General features: G+C 46.6%; 1 protein-coding gene across 1 annotated transcript in view; it reads right to left on the reverse strand.

The window, feature by feature from the left end:
• Nucleotides 1-360: 360 nt before the first annotated feature.
• LOC146059225 (collagenase 3-like) overlaps nucleotides 361-24,050 on the reverse strand; it is a 31,518-nt gene continuing 7,828 nt past the window's right edge. The window contains 8 exon segments of the mRNA XM_083171336.1: nucleotides 361-604; nucleotides 607-666; nucleotides 16,596-16,699; nucleotides 17,337-17,496; nucleotides 19,461-19,594; nucleotides 19,799-19,916; nucleotides 20,027-20,188; nucleotides 23,582-23,707. Coding sequence (XP_083027462.1) covers nucleotides 567-604; nucleotides 607-666; nucleotides 16,596-16,699; nucleotides 17,337-17,496; nucleotides 19,461-19,594; nucleotides 19,799-19,916; nucleotides 20,027-20,188; nucleotides 23,582-23,707 — 902 coding nt within the window. The 3' untranslated portion in view covers nucleotides 361-566.

Below are 24,050 nucleotides of genomic sequence, written 5' to 3' on the forward strand. Positions count from 1 at the left end.
GGGGAGTGGTCAGATATGGGAGATGTGGCCATGCCACCTTTAAAATAAAAAACTAGTATGTCTCTCGTAAAAATTACGGGGCCTAGATATTTAGTAGCCACCCCTCTCTGCTCCCTTGACCCTAAGCACAGGTTTCTACGCAGTCCTTACCCAGGGTCAGGGAACTGATTCACCAGGAACAGAGAAATATGTAGCGTAGTCGAATGGTTCAGTGATGTTACTAGTTCCCGAAGACATGATTGGCTGAAATGCCATGTATTTTGATTGAACCCAAAATATGGCTACCTCCATGTCGTGCAAATTGACAGGCACATAATAAAAACATAAAGAAACATGAGCCCCCAAACCAACACCATATAGAATAAGACCAATGATAGCAGAGGAATTGCAGTAGTGTATGTGCAATTGAATAACATTTTCAAAATGCAACCATGGTGCAAATATGTAATGTTTCACTGTGTAGTGTGTTGTCATCCGGTGCTTTATAACATACATGGATAATGCAGGTGTAGTTCTGCAACCGGCTCCCCACAGTCTGCCAAAGAGGGCAGCGTAGATTCAGAGCATTAGCACCACAAGAGAGAGTTGGTCTTCATCACACGGTTACTTTTCTACTCCAGATGCTGTATTCATATTGAAGGGGCCCATTGAAGAAGTAAATGTAGCCTAAAATAGACATATAGCAATATGTAAAAAGACATATCTTTGAGATGCCCTAATATCTCCCAACCATTCCACAGATCAAATCCAATATGAGTGGATTTTCATGATCCTACATTCAGCGCATTTGTCCTGCTCATGTGATGTTGGGATGTACAATATATACTATGTTGGGTGCAGCAATAAATAGTTTGCAAGCTCAAACACAGGTGGGTTGAAGGTATGACCATTCCCAACTGTCCGGGGCGACGAGAGGGAGTAGGGAGAAGGTGGTCCTGCGGGTGCCTCATCAGCACTGCCCAATATATGCAGCAGGGGCGCCCTCTACAAATGTTGGAAGGTATGGGCTAGATTAGTGGTTCCCAAACTTGATACATAGAGTATCAGCATTTTTTATCTGTCACCTTTAGGGTCAGTTATGTGGTTGTGGACATAGTGTGGTTCTAAAATCTCTACATGAAAAGGTTTAACACCAACACGCTGTCTGCGCCTCCACCTTCACATGTATAAATAAAAGAATTATACAACCCTTATCTGCACAGCTTCGCTGTAGAGAGTGCATCCAATACAAAAATCACAATGATGTTCTCATCAGACGGATGTCATAATCATATGAAAATAAAACAGAGAGTGGATCATAGCGTAACACAATTTAATACAATACAATAAAATTCGGTATGATACTTCAAGCTCCCTCCTGGGATAACAAAACTTAAAGCTCAATTACCGGAGTAAAATGAGAACCTTAATGAAAAGAGTTCTCAATAAAGCATAAAATGTATAACAGCCTTGGAATCAACACATATTCTGAGGTTGAGAGAAAAGTCTGCAATTACCCAAAAACGTGGAGAACTAGATGGAATCAGTTCTCAATAAGGCATTTCAGGAAAGAACAGCTTGATGTTCAAGTTACCAGTCCTGGACCGCTGCAGCAGGTTCCTGGCTGATATCTTCTTCCCCAGAAGGTATGAAGGTCCTCTTGTGGCTGTAGTGTAGCTGCCAACGCGTTTCAACCACTACTGTGGTCTTTTTCAAGGCTGGAGTAAAAACGCTAATGTCCACTGAGCTGCTGGTGTCATAGCGCCCTCATCCAAAATGGCGGAAGCCGCACTTCCGGTCTGCTTCCGCCATTTTGGATGAGGGCGCTATGACACCAGCAGCAAATGAAACACTCCCATGTATCGGGTCACGTGACCGCCGGGAGCACCAATGGCAGGCCGCTATAGACGGCAATAGGATCAGCTGTTTTGGCTTTGAATGTGATTACTAGCCTTTTTAAACTCAGTGGACATTAGCGTTTTACTCCAGCCTTGAAAAAGACCACAGTAGTGGTTGAACGCGTTGGCAGCTACACTACAGCCACAAGAGGACCTTCATACCTTCTGGGGAAGAAGATATCAGCCAGGAACCTGCTGCAGCGGTCCAGGACTGGTAACTTGAACATCAAGCTGTTCTTTCCTGAAATGCCTTATTGAGAACTGATTCCATCTAGTTCTCCACGTTTTTGGGTAATTGCAGACTTTTCTCTCACCTCAGAATATGTGTTGATTCCAAGGCTGTTATACAATTTTATGCTTTATTGAGAACTCTTTTCATTAAGGTTCTCATTTTACTCCGGTAATTGAGCCTTTAAGTTTTGTTATCCCAGGAGGGAGCTTGAAGTATCATACCGAATTTTATTGTATTGTATTAAATTGTGTTACGCTATGATCCACTCTCTGTTTTATAAACTCCACACAGACATAGGCATTCATCCACACTCACCCCACTTATCTAAGAAATAAAGGACGCGTACAACTGAATGGGCTTAAAGGGGACGGCTTATTTATTTTGAGCAGGGGCGGCCTATTTGAATCTAACTAAAATTTATGTCCCTGCTCTAACTAAGGTGGCGGGCAAAGAACGGCATGCAAAATAAATAACATTGCTGGGAAAATAACAAAGTAATAAAAATAACAAACTCCGGATCTAAGGGCCAATTGCCCTTAATTGCCAAGGACCGGCCACCTGCCAGCGTCCAAGACAACAGCTCAATTATGAAGCGGACTTTTCAAAAAAGGGGCCAATTGCCCTTAAGGCCAGGGGGTTGACCTTCTGCCCCTGACCTCGCAAATAGCACTAAGGCAGAGCTCACCACTCTGCCCGAGTCATCAAAAATTGGGCCACCTGCCCTAAACTACAAATGTCCCGCCAGAATTTCCGCTATCCGAAGTAGATGATCGTTAAGGTCCAGATGTGGGCCGACCTGGGTCGGTGATGCCCAGATCCCGACATCAACCAGCATCTAAGTGTAAATACAGCTCTAATTTAATTACCGTTCTTTCCGCCAACACAAAATAAGCCGACAACAACTAAACGAATAATGCAAACGACTTCTCAACAACTAATTCTGACTAATAAATGGGGCGGGCGGGAGGGCAACGTTTCCTGAAGCAAGAGGCAGAATCTTCTGGAACCAAGAACATCACCCCATCAATCTCCACCTCTGACCTCAACCAGCCTATCCTGAACCGTCATTCAAATCAGCCAACCCGTCAATCAAGACAAGCCGAACCCTCAAGCCCAGATCAAGTGTGTGAGCTAAGGATTCCTGCCAATAGCCAGGTGAGTTTATGCTGTTTTCGGCCAGACCAAGCTGGCTTCTACAGTCTTAAACTCCACACAGACATAGGCATTCATCCACACTCACCCCACTTATCTAAGAAATAAAGACGCGTACAACTGAATGGGCTTAAAGGGGACGGCTTATTTATTTTGAGCAGGGGCGGCCTATTTGAATCTAACTAAAATTTATGTCCCTGCTCTAACTAAGGTGGCGGGCAAAGAACGGCATGCAAAATAAAATAACATTGCTGGAAAATAACAAAGTAATAAAAATAACAAACTCCGGATCTAAGGGCCAATTGCCCTTAATTGCCAAGGACCGGCCACCTGCCAGCGTCCAAGACAACAGCTCAATTATGAAGCGGACTTTTCAAAAAAGGGGCCAATTGCCCTTAAGGCCAGGGGGTTGACCTTCTGCCCCTGACCTCGCAAATAGCACTAAGGCAGAGCTCACCACTCTGCCCGAGTCATCAAAAAATTGGGCCACCTGCCCTAAACTACAAATGTCCGCCAGAATTTCCGCTATCCGAAGTAGATGATCGTTAAGGTCCAGATGTGGGCCCACCTGGGTCGGTGATGCCCAGATCCCGACATCAACCAGCATCTAAGTGTAAATACAGCTCTAATTTAATTACCGTTCTTTCCGCCATATCAGTTCAGCTTGAACTGACCCCCACCAACCTAATTTCGAATACTCCCTCAGCTAAAACCTCTAAACTTCTCAATGCGTCTATTAAATTCTGGAAAAACAAATCCATCCCGACTAAAGAGAGATGCACCCCATCCGGCCTGTACAGGGTCTCGTTTCTAAAGAAATGGCCTCGTGCCTGACGACCACTCCGCCCTCCGTTGCTATAGCCCTGCCGACTACGGAATTGATCCGCCTACGTACCAAATCAATGGCGCCCGGACTGAGTGCATCTCTCCAAACCCTCCTAGGTATAATCTCTGACCAGAAGAAACGGCAAAATCTCCATTCTCTGATCAGGTCCAGCAATAAATTCCTAATCTCAAATCGAATATTGAGACCGGAATTATGCGTGAGGTCGTTGCCCCCCAAGTGGGATGATGACAAACATTGGGTAACCAAACGCCCTAACTGACTCATCCAAGAGACCCCTCAACGCGGACCACCTCATACCTCTACGCCCCAGCCAACGGATAAATCGCGTCTCAGGGAAACGTTCCGTATCCGTGTGACCTGGGACAAGGACAACCAATAAATAAATGAATGTCCCACCATCCAAATCATATTGGTGTCCAAGCGTTGACCTGTAAGTTGAAATGATATATACCGTTAGAAAATTTGAATTAATGGCAAACATCTGGCAACATTTTAAAGGGGGGCCCGGGAGATTCCCTTAAAGGTGATTTTGCAGTTCTATATTAAATTGTTGATAACTAATAGGAATGTGATTTAGGTGATCTATTTAAGACTAATTGATTATTTGACCCACTTGAATTATGTATAATCCCTACCTGTTGTTCCTTATTCTATGGTGGGAGGGGGGGGTGGGGGGGGGGTGGGTCACCCGATTTGACTTGAGGCAAAAAACACAAATCTTCCACCAGTTGGCTAGAGCCTAATTTAAGACTGGTGATAACACAAAAAATTCCTCAAGGCCCCTCAAACACTAAAGCGTGTTTGGGCGAGCGGCTACTCCTCAAATGGGCTCACTGGATTATGTCGGCCTGATGTATCGCTTAAATGCACCAGACCGCCATCTTCCGAGTGCTCGTATGTCGACCTGAGACCAACCCGCCGCAGCGGCTGCCGAAGCGGCGCCGATACGAAAAGAGTGTGTCCCAAAGTCGGCTGGAGAAAGACCCTGATGCAATATACAGCGCCTGAAAACCGACCTGAACTGGAAGTTAGTAAGTGGGGACCCGTCGATGTGCATCAGCCAGGCCCCGGGCAATTGAGGCCGCAACTCCACGTAAGCCAGAGCCGCCGCCACCGGACAAATCCGGCGGTCGCCACTCCGACCCAAATGGACCCACTGCCCCCTGCCCGCTACGTCGGTCTTTGAGCGCTGAATCTTGCACCATAAACCGTCGTGGTGCACGTCGACGTGGCCGAACAGCATAGGCGAGGTAGATGCCCTGGTTGCGGACACCAACTCGCCTACTCTGAACGCCCCATGGAAAGCCATGGCAAAGGCCAACCTGAAAAGTCGAACCTCGTAATCGTTTGAGCAAATCACTCTTAGGGACTTCGAGATTCGACGCAACAGGCTGGCATCAATCGGCCGTCGCCTGTCGGGCAAAACCGGCCTGGCTCTGGCCCATCCCTTTAGCATCCTGGAAAGCAAGAAAGACTTGGTGATGTCTCTCTTCCCACCAAGACGCAAAAAGAATGATATGCCTGCCAGAGAGCGTCCAACAAAACTTCTGGACTTACCCTCCGTGTACAGGCTCCATACATAGGCATTAATAAGACGCTTATAGCTCTTACCTGTGCCACCCTGTTCCAGCAAGAACTCGCTCCAGCGCTCCCATGAGGCCAGATAAGCTCTAAATGTTGCTGGCGCTAGCGACCGCAGGGCCAGCTCCTCTACCCCTCCAGAGGCACCTGCCACAAAAAAGATGGACATTGTTCACCATACTTCTGGGCTAGCGGCACAAGTTGCCTGAATCTTCCCCATTCGAAACGGGACAATGCATCTGCTACTTCATTAAGTACGCCAGGGACGTGCTTGGCTCGCAACGTAATATTGTTCGCCAAGCACATCAACACTATCCGTGCTAGAATGCGCAAAACTGGGAGAGAGGTTGACCTTAGTTGTGTAATGGATTGGACCACCCCTAAGTTATCACACCAAAATACAACCTCCCTGTTTCCCAGTTCTGCGCCCCAGAGCTCTAAGGCGACCATTATTGGAAATATTTCCAATAATAGCATATTCTTGGTCATGCCGTCTCGTGCCCAAGATTCGGGCCAAGCCTCTGCGCACCAACGTCCCGCATAAAATGCGCCGAATCCGGAAGATCCTGCTGCATCCGTATATAATTCCAACTCCGCATTTGCAACGGCTGGAGCTTGCCATATGCATATGCCGTTGAAATTATCCAGAAACATTTCCCACACTTTCAGATCCCTCTTCATTTCTGAAGATAGACGTAGAAAATGGTGGGGTTTGCGAATCCCGACGGTCGCTCGCTGCAGCTTTCTACAAAATATTTTGCCCATGGGTATTACTCTACATGCGAAATTAAACAGGCCCAATAAAGATTGAGCCTGTCTAAGTGTTAACTTAGCAGCCGCGATGGCATAAGTTATTTCGTCATGTAACCGGTGTACTTTATCTAGTGGAAGTTTACACAGACCTTGATCGGAATCAATTTCAATTCCGAGGTACACCAAATCAGTAGTTGGTCCCTCGGTTTTTTCCCCTGCCACGGGAACCCCGAAATCCCTAAATAACTCAAGCGCTGCTTCTAGTAAACTAAGGCACAGGTCAGAATTTGGAGGACCCACTAAAAGAAAGTCGTCCAAATAATGAGTAATGCTGTCAACTCCCGACACTTCCTGCAGGCACCACTGCAAAAATGTGCTGAAGCGCTCAAAATAAGCGCATGAAATGGAGCAACCCATGGGCAAACATTTATCTATGTAAAAGCCCCCATTTAATTTAAATCCCATGTACCGAAATGCGTTCTTATGCAAAGGTAATAGTCTAAAAGCAGATTCAACATCCAATTTGCACATGAGGGCGCCAGGACCAATTTTTTTAATGATGCCTATAGCATCCTCAAATAAACAATAATTAACAGTGCATAATTCATCATCGATGGCGTCATTGACAGACGACCCTCTAGGACAAGAAAGATGCTGAATCAGCCTGAACTTTCCCTTAACTTTTTTGGGCACCACCCCAATAGGGGACAAAATTAGTCCCTCAACTGGTGGTGTTGCAAACGGGCCTGCCATGCGACCTAGTTTTACCTCGGCTTCAACTTTTTGTGATATTATGTCAGGGTGTTCCATGGCCGAGCGTAAGTTTCCCTTACTACCCGTACTAATTGGAGCGGAAACAGGTAATTGAAAACCCTCTGAAAATCCGGACTGCAAAAATATTGCTCCATCTCTGTCCGGATACCGTTCCAGCCATGGTAACATCCTGACCAACACAATTGGAGTTGGGGCTCTATCCAACGACAGGTGCCGCTGGACCGCGGCTTTGTTTTGTCGTGGATTGAGCCCCACCTCCCCCACCAGTTGGAGGTTTTGTGCAATCCTTGATTGCGTGTTGACCTCCGCATCTGATACAAAGGTGCCGAAAACGACACCGGTTACCCAGGTTGCATTGCCCATTATTAAATGAGTAGCACCTACCATGGCCATGTTTCGTATTACTTCCCTTATTAATATTATTGTAAGGCCTGCTCCCATACTGCCTTACCCACCCCTTATTCTCGGGAGCCCTAATAGGTGTAGCCGATTCGGCAACTTCGCCGTATAATTCCACGTCTTTCTTACCAAAATCGTACACCTCCCGGCCATGCTGCTTTCTCCTAAACTCTTCGTCATAGACCCGCCAACCGGGTCCGACGTAAGAGGTGTAGAGTTTATGAATAAGGAACTGGTATCTTACCAGGTTCACATACTCATCCGGATGTGTCTCTAAATAACAGGCCGCAAAAATAAGTATGCCTCTCACCCAATTGTTATAAGTACGAAAGGCATCCTCGCTAGCTGGTCCTTTCTTCCTTGCGGCTAGAAGGGCCCGCCTATCTTTGCTTGTTAAAGCAAAGATATCTACATAGCGCCCTTTTCTGATCCTATCCCTAGCCCTAGGACGCAAACCCCGCTTAACAGCGGTGTTTGCGCATTGGACCGCATCGGACTCGACCGATACGTTAGAGGATCCTGAGCTATGGGACCTATATTCTCTACGCCTTTTCCGCCTTCGTCTCCTCGCGACGCCGTCCGAAGATGACTTATCCTCGGAAGACGTCGATGCCAATGAGGAATCAGAGGTCTCATTTCTGCGCCGTCTCTTACGAGACTTTGCAGATCTTTTCCTCTTAGCTTTCTTCTCTACTGATGAATCCTCTGACCCCCCACTGCTAGACCCTGCATTATCATCCTCTGACCAGTCAGGATCATTCGTGGACTCACCAGTATCAGATGATGCTGCCCTTCTTCTTCTACGTTCACCGCCTCCTCGACTCGACGATGGGCCTTCCATGACTTGTTCCGTGGAATCTTGACCTGTCAATAGAGGTTCGTTAACAACCCCCATCACAGGTGGAACATTCGGCGAAACCCTTTCAGCAGAGGAAATGACATTTCCCCCTCGCGCCGCAGTAATAGTCGGAGCTATCGCTTTGGCTATGAGGTCAGATACTGACTCCAAAGTTCCCGAAGGGGCAGTTCCCCCCTGCCCACCTGTCCCGGTGGTTAACAGAGGAGCCACTGCCGACACCACCGCTGCGCATATAGATGTAAGCGCCGATGTGTCTAATGACACGGTGTTACCCTCTGTGTTCCTCCCTGCAACCGCGTCTGCATATGAGCGACCCGGTTGCGTCCTGGCCCCTTGTGGCGCCATATTGGTTTCCCTAGCCTTCTCAGCGACCAACCTTCTCCTCGCTGCCCGTCTAGATCTGGCGTTAGGATTTCTAACCCCCTCTACAGGATTCATTTCAGAATCGCTTTGTTGGTCCCCGTCGCTAGCCTCGCCTTCTCCGCTTGCAACTGCAAAGGGAGCTTCCTCTTGTGGCCCGGATTCGCTGCTTTGCGAATCCACTTCACCTGAGTTACCGCTTGAGGATACAGATTCGGCCGAATCCTCGCCATTATCCTGCCACGTAGCTACGGCCGACTTAAACATTTCAAATTCGGCATAAGTTAACTTATGCCTCATGTCCTCAATAAATTTCCCCCTGGGGTTGACATTATAATTAATGCCACTAGATGGCGCTGCTGCCACATTGCTATTATCTCCCTTTTTATGTGACTTCCTGCTATTCCCCCTTTCTCCAGCAGAGGGCGCTCCAGGCATTGAAGTGCCTGCAACACCCTCTTCAGCATCTCTGTCTGCAGCCCTGCGGCCATTTCTACCTCTTGCTGCCTTTCTACTCCCAGTGCTCATAGGCACTGCACCCCCTTTTTTACTTGTATTAGGAGCTCCGGTCCCCCGACCGTTGCCCCTTGACTTTGGCAGCACACTTTTTTCCCTGCCTCCTTTACTGGCTGGCGCCCTGTTGTTGCTAGGGGCAACGGGATGTCTATCCCGTCCCCCAGCGCGCCTGCCATTATTTTTACCAAGGGGAGAGGGAGCCGGGCCGGGCTGCATCCCGGCGTCCCCCTCACCCATCACATCACCGCTTATTTGCGCGGTGACTGCTGCCGGGCGCGACGCCCGGCGCTTACTAGATGCCCGGCCGGGGGGAGAAGAGAGCAGCGCTGGTGAAGGGGGAGCCGGAGCAGGATGTATCCTGGCATCCCCCTCCCCGTCCGCTGCGTGGCATGCTGCGGTTACCGCAGCCGAACGCTTCCCCCTGCGCCTGCTGACTACTCGGGCGGGGGGAGGAGTGACCAGCGACGGTGCTCCTAACGGACCACCGCGCGATCTCCCCCGCCGCCCGTCGCCATTATAAGTGGGTGCATGCGGCGTCACGGATTGAGCCCCGCGACGCCCGGCACCAGCCCCATCAGCTCTGGGCAATCCCTGGGAGGGGGAAAGAGCCCTGGCGCCAGCAACCCTCCTGCGTGGCGAAGGGGATAAGCCCCTTACGTCGCCGCGCGCAGGAGGCCTAGCCCTAGCCCTAACCTCAGCCTCATCCAGGCTGGCATATCTAGTGGGAGCCCCCACAGAACGCTTGGGCCTGGCAGGCATTATAGAATAGAGGGGATAGAACAGCTAGAAAAAGGGGAAGGTATTTAAGGTGGTGAATATAGGTTAGCAGTGATAGTATAGATAACTGGGGTGAAAAGAGATGGGTATAGAGAATATAGAAAGATTAGGAGAGAAATAAGAAGGAAATATAGAATATCGGTGACAGTTATTAACAATAATGTCTTTGTACTCAACAGTCCTCCTCAACGTTTCCTGAAGCAAGAGGCAGAATCTTCTGGAACCAAGAACATCACCCCATCAATCTCCACCTCTGACCTCAACCAGCCTATCCTGAACCGTCATTCAAATCAGCCAACCCGTCAATCAAGACAAGCCGAACCCTCAAGCCCAGATCAAGTGTGTGAGCTAAGGATTCCTGCCAATAGCCAGGTGAGTTTATGCTGTTTTCGGCCAGACAAGCTGGCTTCTACAGTCTTTTTCATATGATTATGACATCCGTCTGATGAGAACATCATTGTGATTTTTGTATTGGATGCACTCTCTACAGCGAAGCTGTGCAGATAAGGGTTGTATAATTCTTTTATTTATACATGTGAAGGTGGAGGCGCAGACAGCGTGTTGGTGTTAAACCTTTTCTTGTCACTTGTACTCTGTTGGGGCAATTTGGGAATACCCCTTTATCACCACTCACGCATTTGCTGACTCTGCCTGAGGCGCACTGTGTCTATACTATTTTTACCTATATCTAAATCTCTACATGTTTTATCACTGGCAGCAACCAGCACTAATTTTGCCTATAATTTTGACCATAAATAATTTAATTTGGACCTGGACCACCAACCCAAAAACTTAGTGGCACCTCAGGGTGCTTAGGCACGCAGTTTAAAAAAAACACCGGGCTAGTTATTTTTCATAATTCATCAAAGCCCAGTCCTCCCAGTGAGTCCTGCCTCTGAACCTAGACCTTATCATATGATGCGAGGGGACCAGTGGCAGATTAAGCCTTCGGGGGGGCCCGGGGCACTTTAGACAGGGGGGCCCCCTTGCACTTGTCATTACTGGCCGCAAACTGCATGGGGGAATATTACACTGTCAAGACACAGAGTAAAGGCAGTATAAACTTGGTCAATGGGTAACTTCAGGGGATATATACATATACATATATATATATACACACACACACACACACACACACACACACACATACACACATACACATAGGTGCCGATTTATGTTTTCGCTGGTGGGTGCTCAAGCCAAAAATATAGGGGAGTGGTTTCATGGGGAAGGGGCGTGGCCACAAAATAATACCACTTTATATTACGCAGCACAGTTGTCTCCAATATTCAAATTAGACTGACTGTCAGCAAATGGCCAGGCCCAGGCAGGCACCCCAAGAAAATAGAAGCTGACAAGCCTGACAGGACTGGAGTCAGATGCTGTTGTGAAACTACATGTCCCAGCATGCCCTGTCACAGTTTTAGCAATCTATTATATAAAATCTATGGCAGGGCATGCTGGGACATGTAGTTCCACAACAGGTGGAGGGCTGGGGGCATGAGTTTGACACCAACCACTGATCTAAACACTCCTCCTTTCATTTATTCCTGGCTGCTGTAATATGAGCTCTGGTTTTTATAAATGGCCTGCCCAGTGCCCTGCTATTAATTTCAATTACATTCTTGATTTTGCACACCATAATGCCAGTTACACGGTACATGACACACAGTAATGCCCATTACATGTTATGCCACACAATGCAATGCCCATTACATGTTCTGCCAGGACTGAAGAAGCTTTTTGTAAAGGAGGGAAAACCTGGGCAGTGCGCGCCAAAGGCGCGCGTCAAAATTTTTCAACATAATGCTGATTACACGCAGGGCTATTTTTCTGCAGGCTCCAGCAGGAACTGAGGACCTTATTCTAGTTCACTCTTTCTGACAAAATATTTCTTAGATGGACAAAACCATGTGCACTGCAGGTGAGGCAGGTGTAAAACCCCACCCAAATCTAATTATCTCTGCACAAGCAACACCTGCCTCACCTGCAGTACACATGGTTTGGTCCATCTAAGAAATATTTTGTCAGAAAGAGTGAACGAGAATAAGGGCCCCAGTTCCTGCTGGAGCCTGCTGAAAAATAGCCCTGAATACACGTCACACCCATTACATAGTATACCACGTGCCATATTGCCCATTACATGTATGCCACACCCCGTGAAGCCCATTACACATTATGCCCATTAGTTGTTATGCCACACACAGTGAAGCCCATTACACATTATGCCCATTACTTGTTATGCCAGGATGCAATTTTTTTCTAAAGTAGGGATAACATGGGCAGTGCGCGCCGAAGGTGCTCGTCAAAATATTTCACCATAATGACGATTACACAACACACACCCATTACATAGTATACCACATGCCATAATGCCCATTACATGTTATGCCACACACCGTAATGCTCATTACATGTTATATCAAACACCATAATGCCCATTACACATTATACCAAACACCGTAATGCCCATTACACGTTATATTGAACACAGTAATGCCCATTACACCACACACTTATATCCATTACATATAATACCACACGCTGTCATGTCTATTACATATTATGCCACATAAGTGCTGCTTACCTACATGCTCGTTGCTACAGGTTTAGTGCTCGTTGCTAGAGGTTGCATGCTCTTTGCCAGGGGTTGCATTGCATGCTCTATGCCAGGGGTTGCATCATGCTCAATGCAAGGGTTACTTGCTCATTGTCAAGGGAAGTGAGATGCTTGTTACCATGAGGGTGGTGACAGTGGCAGGCAGAGAACATCAATCAGGTCTAGGGGCGAATCCAGAAAAATATGACAGGAGAGGCACCACAATAAGTGAGTGGGGTGAAGGGTAATATTGTGCGTGCCTTTGGGTGTGGCCACAAAACAAGGGGAGTGGTCTAACAGGTAATGCGAGTCACACTTATTTTCATTGCGTGTGGAGCATGGCTTCTGCTAGGGGGCAGGGTTAAGGACAGGGTGAGTGTGCGGGGGCATGTATGGTATGAGACAGGGTTAGGGACAGGGTGAGTGCGCGGGGATAGGTGCAATAGGGGACAGGGTGAGTGTACGGGGACAGGGTGAGTGTGCAGGAACATGTGTGGTAAGGGACAGGATTACAGACAGGGTCAGTGTGCAGGGACAGGTGTGGTAAGGGACAGGGTGAGTGTGCGACTACAGATCTGCTAGGGGACAGAGTGAGTGTGAAAGGACAGGTGTGGTTAGGAGACAGGGTTAGGGACAAGTGAGTGTGTGGGGACAGGTGTGTTAGGGGACAGGGTTAGGGACAGGTGAGTGTGTAGGGACAGGTGTGGTAGGAGACAGGGTAGGGACAGGTGAGTGCGCGGGGACAGGTGTGGTAGGAGACAGGGTAGGGACAGGTGAGTGTGCAGGGACAGGTGTGGTAAGGGACAGGATTACGGACAGGGTGAGTGTGCGACTACAGATCTGCTAGGGGACAGAGTGAGTGTGCAAGGACAGGTGTGGTTAGGAGACAGGGTTAGGGACAAGTAAGTGTGTGGGGACAGGTGTGTTAGGGGACAGGGTTAGGGACAGGTGAGTGTGTAGGGACAGGTGTGGTAGGAGACAGGGTAGGGACAGGTGAGTGCGCAGGGACAGGTGTGGTAGGAGACAGGGTAGGGACAGGTGAGTGTGCAGGGACAGGTGTGGTAAGGGACAGGATTACGGACAGGGTGAGTGTGCGACTACAGATCTGCTAGGGGACAGAGTGAGTGTGCAAGGACAGGTGTGGTTAGGAGACAGGGTTAGGGACAAGTGAGTGTGGGGACAGGTGTGTTAGGGGACAGGTATGGTAGGAGACAGGGTAGGGACAGGTGAGTGCGCGGGGACAGGTGTGTTAGGAGACAGGGTAGGGACAAGTGAGTGTGGGGACAGGTGTGTTAGGGGACAGGTATGGTAGGAGACAGGGTAGGGACAGGTGAGTGCGCGGGGACAGGTGTGTTAGGAGACAGGGTAGGGACAGGTGAGTGTGCAGGGACAGGTATGGTAGGAGACAGGGTAGGGACAGGTGAGTGTGCGGGGACAGGTGTGGTAGGAGACAGGACCTCTCTGTGCCCCCATCATCCAATCCATCCCCCCTACACCTCTCCATCCCAGCCCCCCATCACCCCCACACCTCTGTATGATACTTTTGCAGGGTGCTGGGCTGGGGAGGAAGCCCCTACCATCAGCGCAGCGGGGGGGGGGGCACAGGGAACCGGGCAGAAGAAGAGAAAACGCTGCCGGGTGCGATGCGGTGCTGCTGCGCCAGCGGGAGAACTGAAACCAGGTCAGGTCAGGTCAGGACTTAGTGGGCAGCATCGTTTGTCCCCGTCCGTCCGTCTTCCCACCCCCCCAGCGATCCGCCCTGGTACCCAACTTCCCTGATATACAGTGGCGCACTGGCGCAGCTGCGGAGGGAGAGCAGGACTTAAAAAAAACAAAACCGCCCATACAAATGAATGGGAAGCCATTCATTGGCTGAGACCTCTCTCAGCCAATCGCTGATTCGCTGAGAGAGGTCTCAGCCAATGAATGGCTTCCCATTCATTTGTATGGGCGGTTTTGTTTTTTTTAAGTCCTGCTCTCCCGCCGCAGCTGCGTCACCGTATATATCAGGGAACCAGGGCGGATCGCCGGGGGGGAGGAGGAAATGGACGGACGGACAGGGAGTCAGATGGACAAACGGCAGCCAGATTCTTCTGTGTGCCCGCTGAGTTCCCGGACATTTTATAGTCCGGAAACGCAGCCCAGCAGCGTGATTCAGGCTGCCCGTGGGTGCTCATGTATTTCTGTGGGTGCTCAAGCCCTTGAGCACCCACAGGATCGGCGCCTATGCACATACATACATACATACATACATACATACGTACATACCACATGAAAAGCCTGTGTTTGTCCCTCTGCACCTTACTCTGTAGGAGACCTCGCAGTCCCAGTGCTGCCTCTGATTAAAAACCCTCCAATGACTAGGCTGCTGCTGCTGTTATCCATGGGCCTGAGAAGCATGTAATGAGCTCCACCAATCAGAGCTCAGCACAAACATCTCAGCCTCTGCCCTCTGGTGCAAAGTGTCATGGGACTAAGTCAACTCCCAGTAATGCACTGCACATTTGGCTCCCAATGCTCAGCACCATTAATCATTGTCACATTGGCAGATAGGTGAAGCTGCAGCACTACCCCACTCCCATGCACAAAACCTTTAGCTAAAAAAAAATATATATATATTTTTTGAAAAATACATGCCAACCACAGGGGGCCCCTAGCTAGAGGGGGGGCCCAGGGGCACTGACCCCTTGTGCCCCCATTATTATCCGGCCCTGGTGGGGACCCAATCTTTTTGCTTATAGCCCCCAAAAAATCCATGCTGGAGTCTTCTTTAAATTGATTGGGAATAAAGACACCCCACGCCCAGTAGTGGATTTCCCACTAGACACTTGAGGGATGTGCTCACATACATGAGAGTCCTGCTAAGCCAATGGCCAGATGAGGCCAGGTAATAATTATTATTTCAGAAAGCCCCAACATGGAGGGGGCAGTGACATGATAGGGAGTGAGCAATAATGCTGTGCCCTAAATTTGCCCCATGTGAATAAAGGTCTGAAAGGGAGGGAGAAGGAACTAGAAATAAAATATGACTTATGTTATAGCTACCAAAGCTGGTGTAAGGTTTTCGGGACAAAACTTCAGCTTACCGCTCCAACCACCACACACATACCAATACCGACTTTGCAGATCCTCAGGTGAAAGTGTAGAGGTGGCGTCTTAGTTCAACACCTGCCGTTTGCATTAAGGGCCTTATTCTGGTTGACTTGTTCGGCTGCAAATTTGCACGGGGACCGATGTTTTGCGCATGCGCAGCAGCATTTCTGCGCATGTGTATACACTGGGTCTGATCGCCGAGTGCACGCTCCCAGCCTTACGAGCGGGGGGGTGGAGAGGGGCGTGGGGTCCCGGCCTGTACCATTAGCATATGTGAAAACCCAGTGTTTCATGGGCGTTCCCATGAAAAAGCTGGTCGTACACATGCTATTGCGTTCGTAACGTACGTGCAGGGGGCAGACAGCTGGCATAACCAGATGTCAGCTGCCCACCCAATTCCCTGGAATTCTACACGCATATGTACGAGTGGTCTGGACCAACCTTTACATATGAGTGCGCCTTCACCATCATTTCCCAGAGGTTTCCACTGGTATGTGAATGGATCTTCATGTAAAACATCCATTCTCAAGCCTTGTGAACGCATCCCGTGTGCGAATGGGTGGCGCCGGCTAACCATTCGCAAGGCGGGGTTAGAGTGACTCACAAGGATGCGAATTCCCATCCGAGCGGGTCAACTAGAATAAGGGCATACGTTTAACAAGGATGCCTATTTATGAGTCATACTTAATTTTGTGGTAATCAGCATCAATAAAAAAGACAGTAGTTGGAATAAAGTAGAAGGAGGCCAATACCGTAAAGTGCGGCCCAATATTTACCATTTCTTCTGTAAGCTGCATCAACTTTATCACCGATTCCCAGAAAGTCATCCGCTATGGACCTGGGGTAGCCTTTCTCTAGAGTCCTACCTTCTTCATCATAACTGAAATAGAGTACAATAATCAAATAAAGCAAAGCATACAGTACAGGCCCTCAGCCCCTACTCTCTTCTAAAATGGACATTGAAAACATTGTCATCAGTATCCGGATGAGAAGTCAACAGTGTCTAAATCGGGAGTCAATAGGTCGAAACCAAAAGGTCAACGTGCACTAGGTTGGCAAAACATTGACATGCGCTCAGTCAACAGTGACAAAATGTCGATACGACACTGGCCAACAAATGAAATGTTGAACATGAGATTTTCATGATCCCCCATGCCCATTTTTTGTAATTTTTCATGCTATAGGATCGACGTGGACTATAAAGTTGACTCGCCATGCCAGGGTACACGCTACACTAATTGGGGTCCGTGTGCTCAGGTGTCAACATTGACACTCAAAAAGTGTCAACCCTTTTCATGTTGTTGTTAATGCACTCGTTGCCTTTGATGGTGCTCCTCATCCTTCTACACAGAGCGATACAGTAATGAGGTCACACATGCCGCAATATCAGCAGCTATATCTCCAAATGGACCCCCAAAATCTCTGGCATTATTAAATGCCCATAAACCCTAAGAATCAAGCAGTTCAATATAACAAAGAGTCTCATTGTCTTAACTACTGGCCATTGTCTCCCATACCTCCAATATTTGTCTCCAGTGAAGAAAAGAGTTTTGCCAGTGGCATCATTATGAACAGCTGCGTCTATAGATTTGAGAGTTTTTGGAAATCCAATCTCATGCAACTTTTTGGGATAGTCATCCAGTATATCATACCCATTCAGAGCCCAAAATTTCTTTCCTGGAAAAGACGTAATGAACATCAGCATCTTATTTATCACAGTAGCCCTGATGCATTTTTGACCGATAAAAACAGCCTGATATTGCGATTAATGACCAATTATCATCATCACGTCCAGTTAGAGGCTGTCTTCACAGCTCCCTCTCTACATATGCAGTAAGTTTGAAACAATCAGTTGTCCTTGCAAAAATTGCTTTCACTTTCTGTTGAGACATCTTTTGGCACACCAAGGAGTCAATTGGTCTGTCAAGTGGCCTCTAATGGTCACTGGTGGTACTTTACCTCGTAGAGTTGAGGAGCAGTTAGCCTTTTATATACAGATATAGCCGTCCTCATCTAGCCCTTTAATATGATTAAGTGAGTAATAGGATTACTTTGCTAATCCCCTCCTGTATTGTTCTATGTATTGTATTGCTGCTGAGAACAATAGGCCTTGGCTCACCATGACTATCCAGAGACGGCTAGCTGGGGAGGGCTCCATCCATACGTAGATAGTTACAGTTAAAAACTAATATTGTCATTGACTAATTTATCTGGCAGCCCTTGGGCTTCGATCACATGGATGTTTGGTTTTTCTTAGTAGAACTAATATTACAAAGACTGTAGTGCCATCTAATATTCTCTTGTATATTTTATAATTAATCACAAAATGTCTTTGCAATCTATATTTGCAGTCTTTTCTCCAGGGAGTAACATAAAAAGATGCTTGGGACTTCTAACTCCTCGTGAGCGAGCCACATAATGCTGCCCATGGGAGAAGTAGCTGGGCCTGGGATCTACGCCTGCAGCATTGGACAGGTTGTCCTGTATTGCTCATCTCCCTGATGTGACGTAGAGATAATACATACCTCAGTTTAATTCTGGGTTACTAAGAAATACAATAGTAAAATCACCATCCAAATTCAATGAGTAGTTTTTTAAGTGATGCCGGAACGACAGACAAAAATTCTGAATTTTTTTTTTTTTTTTGTGTCTCCAAAGTTCACAAACAGTCCATAGAGGTATATTTCTCAAAAGAAAATGTGTACATGAGCCTTACAGTTTTATTATATGTATAAATCTAAATATATATAACAAAGTATGTGTGTGTGTGTTCCAGAATAAATCTGGAAGCCTGGAGCAATTTACACCAAGCCTAGTATATGTACAGTATGACTTACAAAAAATACTGCAGGGATAAGACACCTCTAGCACCCCTGTGGGGGACCGTGGCACAAAAAAAGTGTTGGCCCACTACACAAAGTGGGTCAGGGAAGCAAGATATGGCAAAGTTGCATAGCATAGAGGTAGTAGAGGACATTGATTGGATTCAGATTAGATTCACAGCCACTTAGACCCTCAATCCTAACCCCACTGGCGGCACAAAAAGGGCCCTACACAAAGTGGGTCATGGAAGCAACATATGGCAAAGTTGCATAACATAGAGGGGGTAGAGGACATTGATTGGGTCCAGTTAAGGTTTACAGCCACTAACACTCACAATTTCGACACAGCCTGGGTCCCAGGGTTGGATAAAACAGGCAGACATTAGCTATATCATACACTGAATCATAATATTATATACAGTTACGGATTCTATGCCAAGGTAAAATAAAACATCTCCGTTAGCTAGGGGTAGTGTGTAAAACATCTCCATTAGCTAGAAGGTGGTGTGTAAAACATCTCCTTTAGCTAGGAGGTGGTGTGTAAGACTTGGCTAGAAGGGGGTGTAGACTGGTACCAAGTAGCGATGTGGCTGTGGTACAGTGACGATATGCATCTGTACAAAGCTAGCACACTACTGGGGCCAAACATGAAATCCAGCCTGGAGATAGACGCTCTCTATATTCAAATGAGCCAGTACCAACAAATGATAAACTAAGCAACAACAGTACATATCACCTGACTGGATCATGGCATTCTCCAATTGTAGTCATTAGGAGAAAATTAACAAAGCTTGGTTCATTAGCAGAATAGTATCTTACCTTTAAAAATATATACAAGATCCTTCTGTGGATATTCGTAAGCAGCGTCAATCTTGTTGGGAAGTTCAGGCCAGAAAGACTTAATCAAGACCAGCTCTGCTTCTATCATCTGAGGATGAACCCTCCAGAAGAATCTAGAAGCAGGAGAGAAACACAGAAATCATTCTATCATAGTGATGGCTTGTACATTTCATTTTATAGGCTGCATAAGGCATCTTCTACAAAAAAATTTGCAAAATTCTACAAAAATGTATGCAAAATTCTACAAAAATTGTTGCAAATTTCTACGAATTTTTTTTTGCAAAATTCTACAAAATTTTTTGCAAAATTCTACCAACCTGTCTTTGAAGATAAACTTTTCCCCTCTGAGCTCCGTTATTGCATCAATCTCCAGCTCTGGGTCACACTTTTCGGGTGTTTTGGGGTGTTTTGGGTTGGGGTCTCTGTTGCCAGGCCCTAGAATGGACAATAGCATTCTTAATGTGTCACTCTTTACATATGCGAGACCTCATGAAATAGCCAGAACTGAAGTTACGCTTATGAAATGCGGCATGTGTTGTACTCACCGTACAATTCCTGGATCCCCTGCACATCATCGTCAGGAAGAATGAAGCTACTGGTCTCTGTGTAGGAGTACACTGGATACATCAGAGAACCAGGATCCCTAGAGTGGTCCAGGCCCATTGCATGGCCAAATTCATGAGCAGCAACAATAAACAGGTTGTATCCTGAAATAAATTAGTATTCTTTTAGAATTATTCAACTTCCATCAAGGATCCAAATAAACCAGTTACTACATGATGTGCCTAATATCTCAAACTGTTAACAAATACATTATGGGGTGTATTCAATGCGGCACCGAGTGGCAGCGAGGGAGGTTTGTCCGGTGAGGATGGCTTCCTCGCCGTCCAACCCCCTCTCACCGTATTCAATGTTTGGGAGAAATCCCCGTCACTAGAGGATGGAAAGGATCCCCTTAAATTCCAAGGTTCGCCGTAAATGCAGCTAGTCCAGGGAAGCCGAGAGGGGGGGGGGGGGTAATAATTACCCGGGCTTGCTGGAGGTGCCCGGCGGGGGCCCCCCTTCCCCCTCCATCCCTCCTGGGCAGCAACATGCTGTTGGTGAGTGCTGCTGCTGCTGCGTTTAGAGTTTTTAGAGTTTTTTCACAACCGCTAAACATTTTGGGGGCGTGGTCTAAACATGGAAGGTGGCCACACACAGCTGTTTTGACGGCGTTTCCACCTCGCTGAAAAGAACCAGCTAGGTGGAAATGGCGAGTTCAATACTCTGACGGCAAGCTATCGGCACTGCTCTCCGTATAGCTCGCCGTCAGGGGCTCGCCGACGGCATTGAATACACACCATAGAATGTACTACTAATTGATTCCATTGTGCATACTAATGTGATTCCATTGTGATTAGCAAATGGTAACATCTTAATATTCCACTAAATGAACCCATAGCCTCCAACTGTACCAATTTACCCGGTACAGTACCGTTTTTTAATGGTCTATACCGGCTCAAACACATGGTACCAATTGTACCGGTTTTTAGACCTTACAGAGCATTTTTGCTCTACATAGAAGTGATGATAAGAAAATAAGACTACAACTCCCAGAATCCCTCGGACAAAAAGCACCACCACTAGCCAATCACATCAGAGCTACGATGGTGACAGCGAGGCTGGGAACGCATGTCCAGGAAGTGGTGCATTCCCTGTAATTATACGCCCCGTTCCCTGTTTGGTGTCCGGCTGGCACCAGACTTCCCTCCCTGCAACAAAAGCCCCAGATATGCAACCAATCTATTTAAAAGCTAGGAGGCATGGCCACACTCTCTTTACCAGTGGCCTCACCCCCTCCTCAATTTACTATTACCAGTTTATTGCTTTGGCTTCTTTGGGTAAAATAAACCAGCGTACATCTGGCATTTAAGCTGGCATGATAATGCACGCGGCAATTGTGTCTGCCGAATCAATTCAAATTTGCCATAAATCCTCATAGGCTAAATCAATAGTGGGTAAAACTTAGCCACAGTGGAGCCCCTTATGGTTCTAAGGAGTAAATTTACTAAAGGTTCCTGAAATGAAAAGAAGTGATGTTGCCCATAGCAACCAATAAGATTCTCTTTATCATTTTGTAGGATGCGATAAAGAAATTATACAATCTGATTGGTTGCTATATACAACATCACCTCTTTTTATTTTTAGAACCATTAGTAAATTTAGCCCTACAACTCCCTGAAAGGTCAATTGGCAAATCAGCTGCTAATGTGAGCGGGTTGTAATGTTTTTGATTATGCTTTATGCATTTAAATAAAATTCCTTTTCTGTAAGATGCCTCCATCTATTCACCTTGCACATTTGCTCTTAACCCCATCATAAAGGGTAGTAGATGAGTGAAAAGCCTCCAGCCAGAGGCCTGAACCTGTTCTGGGCCTGAGACAAAATGTTCTGGGCCAAAATGTACTGTCCATAAGTGTTCTGTTAATGTCCCCTGTGAGTGTCTTCTTTCTAAATTCAATATATACATCTCTCTTTCTCTCTCTCTCTCTCTCTATCTCTCTTTTTTTATTTTTTATTATTTTTATTTTTATTTTTTTATTTCATCGACCGACCCCCATACCCAGAGTTCCTGGACCTATATTTCATGAAAAATAGTACTGGATATAAGAATATCCTTATTAAAAAAAATAAGGATCAAATTGGGGTAACGGGAAAAAAGATTTTTTCACCTAGGTGAAAAACACAGGCGCTTATGGGGTGGATTGTTGAGCTAGCTGCTCACACCTGGGGAGGGTCAGTCCCCAAAAGACAAAAAAAAAGAAAAAAAGGGGAAATGGTGGAGCTTTAGCAGTATACAAATAATAATATGATCAATGGATGCAGTTGAAATCCCGGCGGTCAGAATCCGGGCGGTCAAAATCCCGACCGCCGAAATTGGCACTTTGTCCCTCTGTGGGTGCAGCGAGCCCGCAAGGGGGGGGGGGCGATCCATGTCCCCCTCTTGCCGGGATTTCGGTGGTTGGGATTCCGGCGTCGCGATTTTGATCACTGGGATTTCAATCAATTGGGTATCACATAAAATAATTTAATTCAATCTACTAAATATACATATAAAGAGTAATTTTAAAACATAATACACGGAAATAAAAAATGACAATAAAATATGCACTCAATTGTATATCAATGTTAAAAGGACGACGGAGGTTATACTTATAGTGTGTCCCGCTTGTTCCTAGTAGTACTCTCCTTTATTATTAGGCATGGTCTCCCTCATTGGTATCCATAGTGTAACTGGTATGATGGGTATCCATATACCTCGCTGGAGACCTTGTAGTCTACTACAATTTGTGAGAGATATGATGGTTCAGTCTCACAGTCCGAATAGGCTCCAAATTTAAGCAGGTAGTGGTGTCCCAGTATGGCAAAGTCCAGTTATTAAATGTGCAGCAAAATGTGGCGATCCAAGATGAAATAAGGGAGAGGAGAGTTGGTCCAAGTGAGACAACAGCAATTAAAGTCCAAAGTCCAACAAAGATTGTAGAAGACTACATGGATATGGATACCCACCAAACCAGTTACACTATGGATACCAATGAGGGAGACCATGCCTAATAATAAAGGGAGTACTACTAGGAACAAACGGGACACACTATAAGTATAACCCCCGTCGTCCTTTTAACATTGATATAATACAATGGAGTGCATATTTTATTGTATTTTTTATTTCCTTGTATTATGTTTTAAAATTACTCTTTATTTGTATATTTAGTAGATTGAACTAAATTATTTTATGTGATACCCAATTGATCATATTATTATTTTGACACGGCTAAAGCAGTAACATTGGGGCAGATGTATTAAGCCTGGTGAAGAGATAAAGTGGAGATAGAGTGAGAGTGAAAGGAGATAACGCACCAGCCAATCAGCTGTGTTTGAAATATGACTGTTGGGAGTTGATTGGCTGGTGTGTTGTGTCCTCCCACTTTTTCTCCAGTTTATCTCTTCGCCAGGCTTAATACATCTGCCCCATTGAGCGCTCCAGCACTATTCCAAATAGGGGTAAGACTAGATGGGCCACTTGGTTCTTATCCGCTGTCACATTCTATGTCTCTATTTACCTTTGTTGTCATTTGTGAATATTTCATCATCATCGAAATGCGTGTCCCCTCCAATTTTCTCTCCAGGGGGGAAAGCATGAGCCAGAAGACCATTGGGGCCATCAAAGGGGTAGTAGTCACCATGTTCTAAAGACAGGAAAAATAAAAAAAAAGGCAATTGCATTATACACTGACTATAATACTGCAAGTCATCATTTGTAAATGGACCACGATGCCTACAGGGTGTGTATCCGTACAGTAGGTATGAATAATTCCCACATAAGTGTCGGAACGCAGCAATGAGGTAGTCAATCAGGTACTGAGCCGTTCACACTCACCTTGTACAATGGTTTGAAGGTTACTTTGTCTCTTGTGACCTACAGACTTCTGGCTGACATATGGAGAAGGCAATTAGCCTAAGCATGAGGGATCCAAAAAGCTAAGCTTCTCAGATCTAGTTAAATACCTGCTGTAATTAAACTGCAGTATA

This window comes from Crinia signifera, chromosome 2 (genome assembly GCF_055691185.1).
Source record: "Crinia signifera chromosome 2, ASM5569118v1, whole genome shotgun sequence".
In the NCBI taxonomy this organism is placed as follows: domain Eukaryota; kingdom Metazoa; phylum Chordata; class Amphibia; order Anura; family Myobatrachidae; genus Crinia; species Crinia signifera.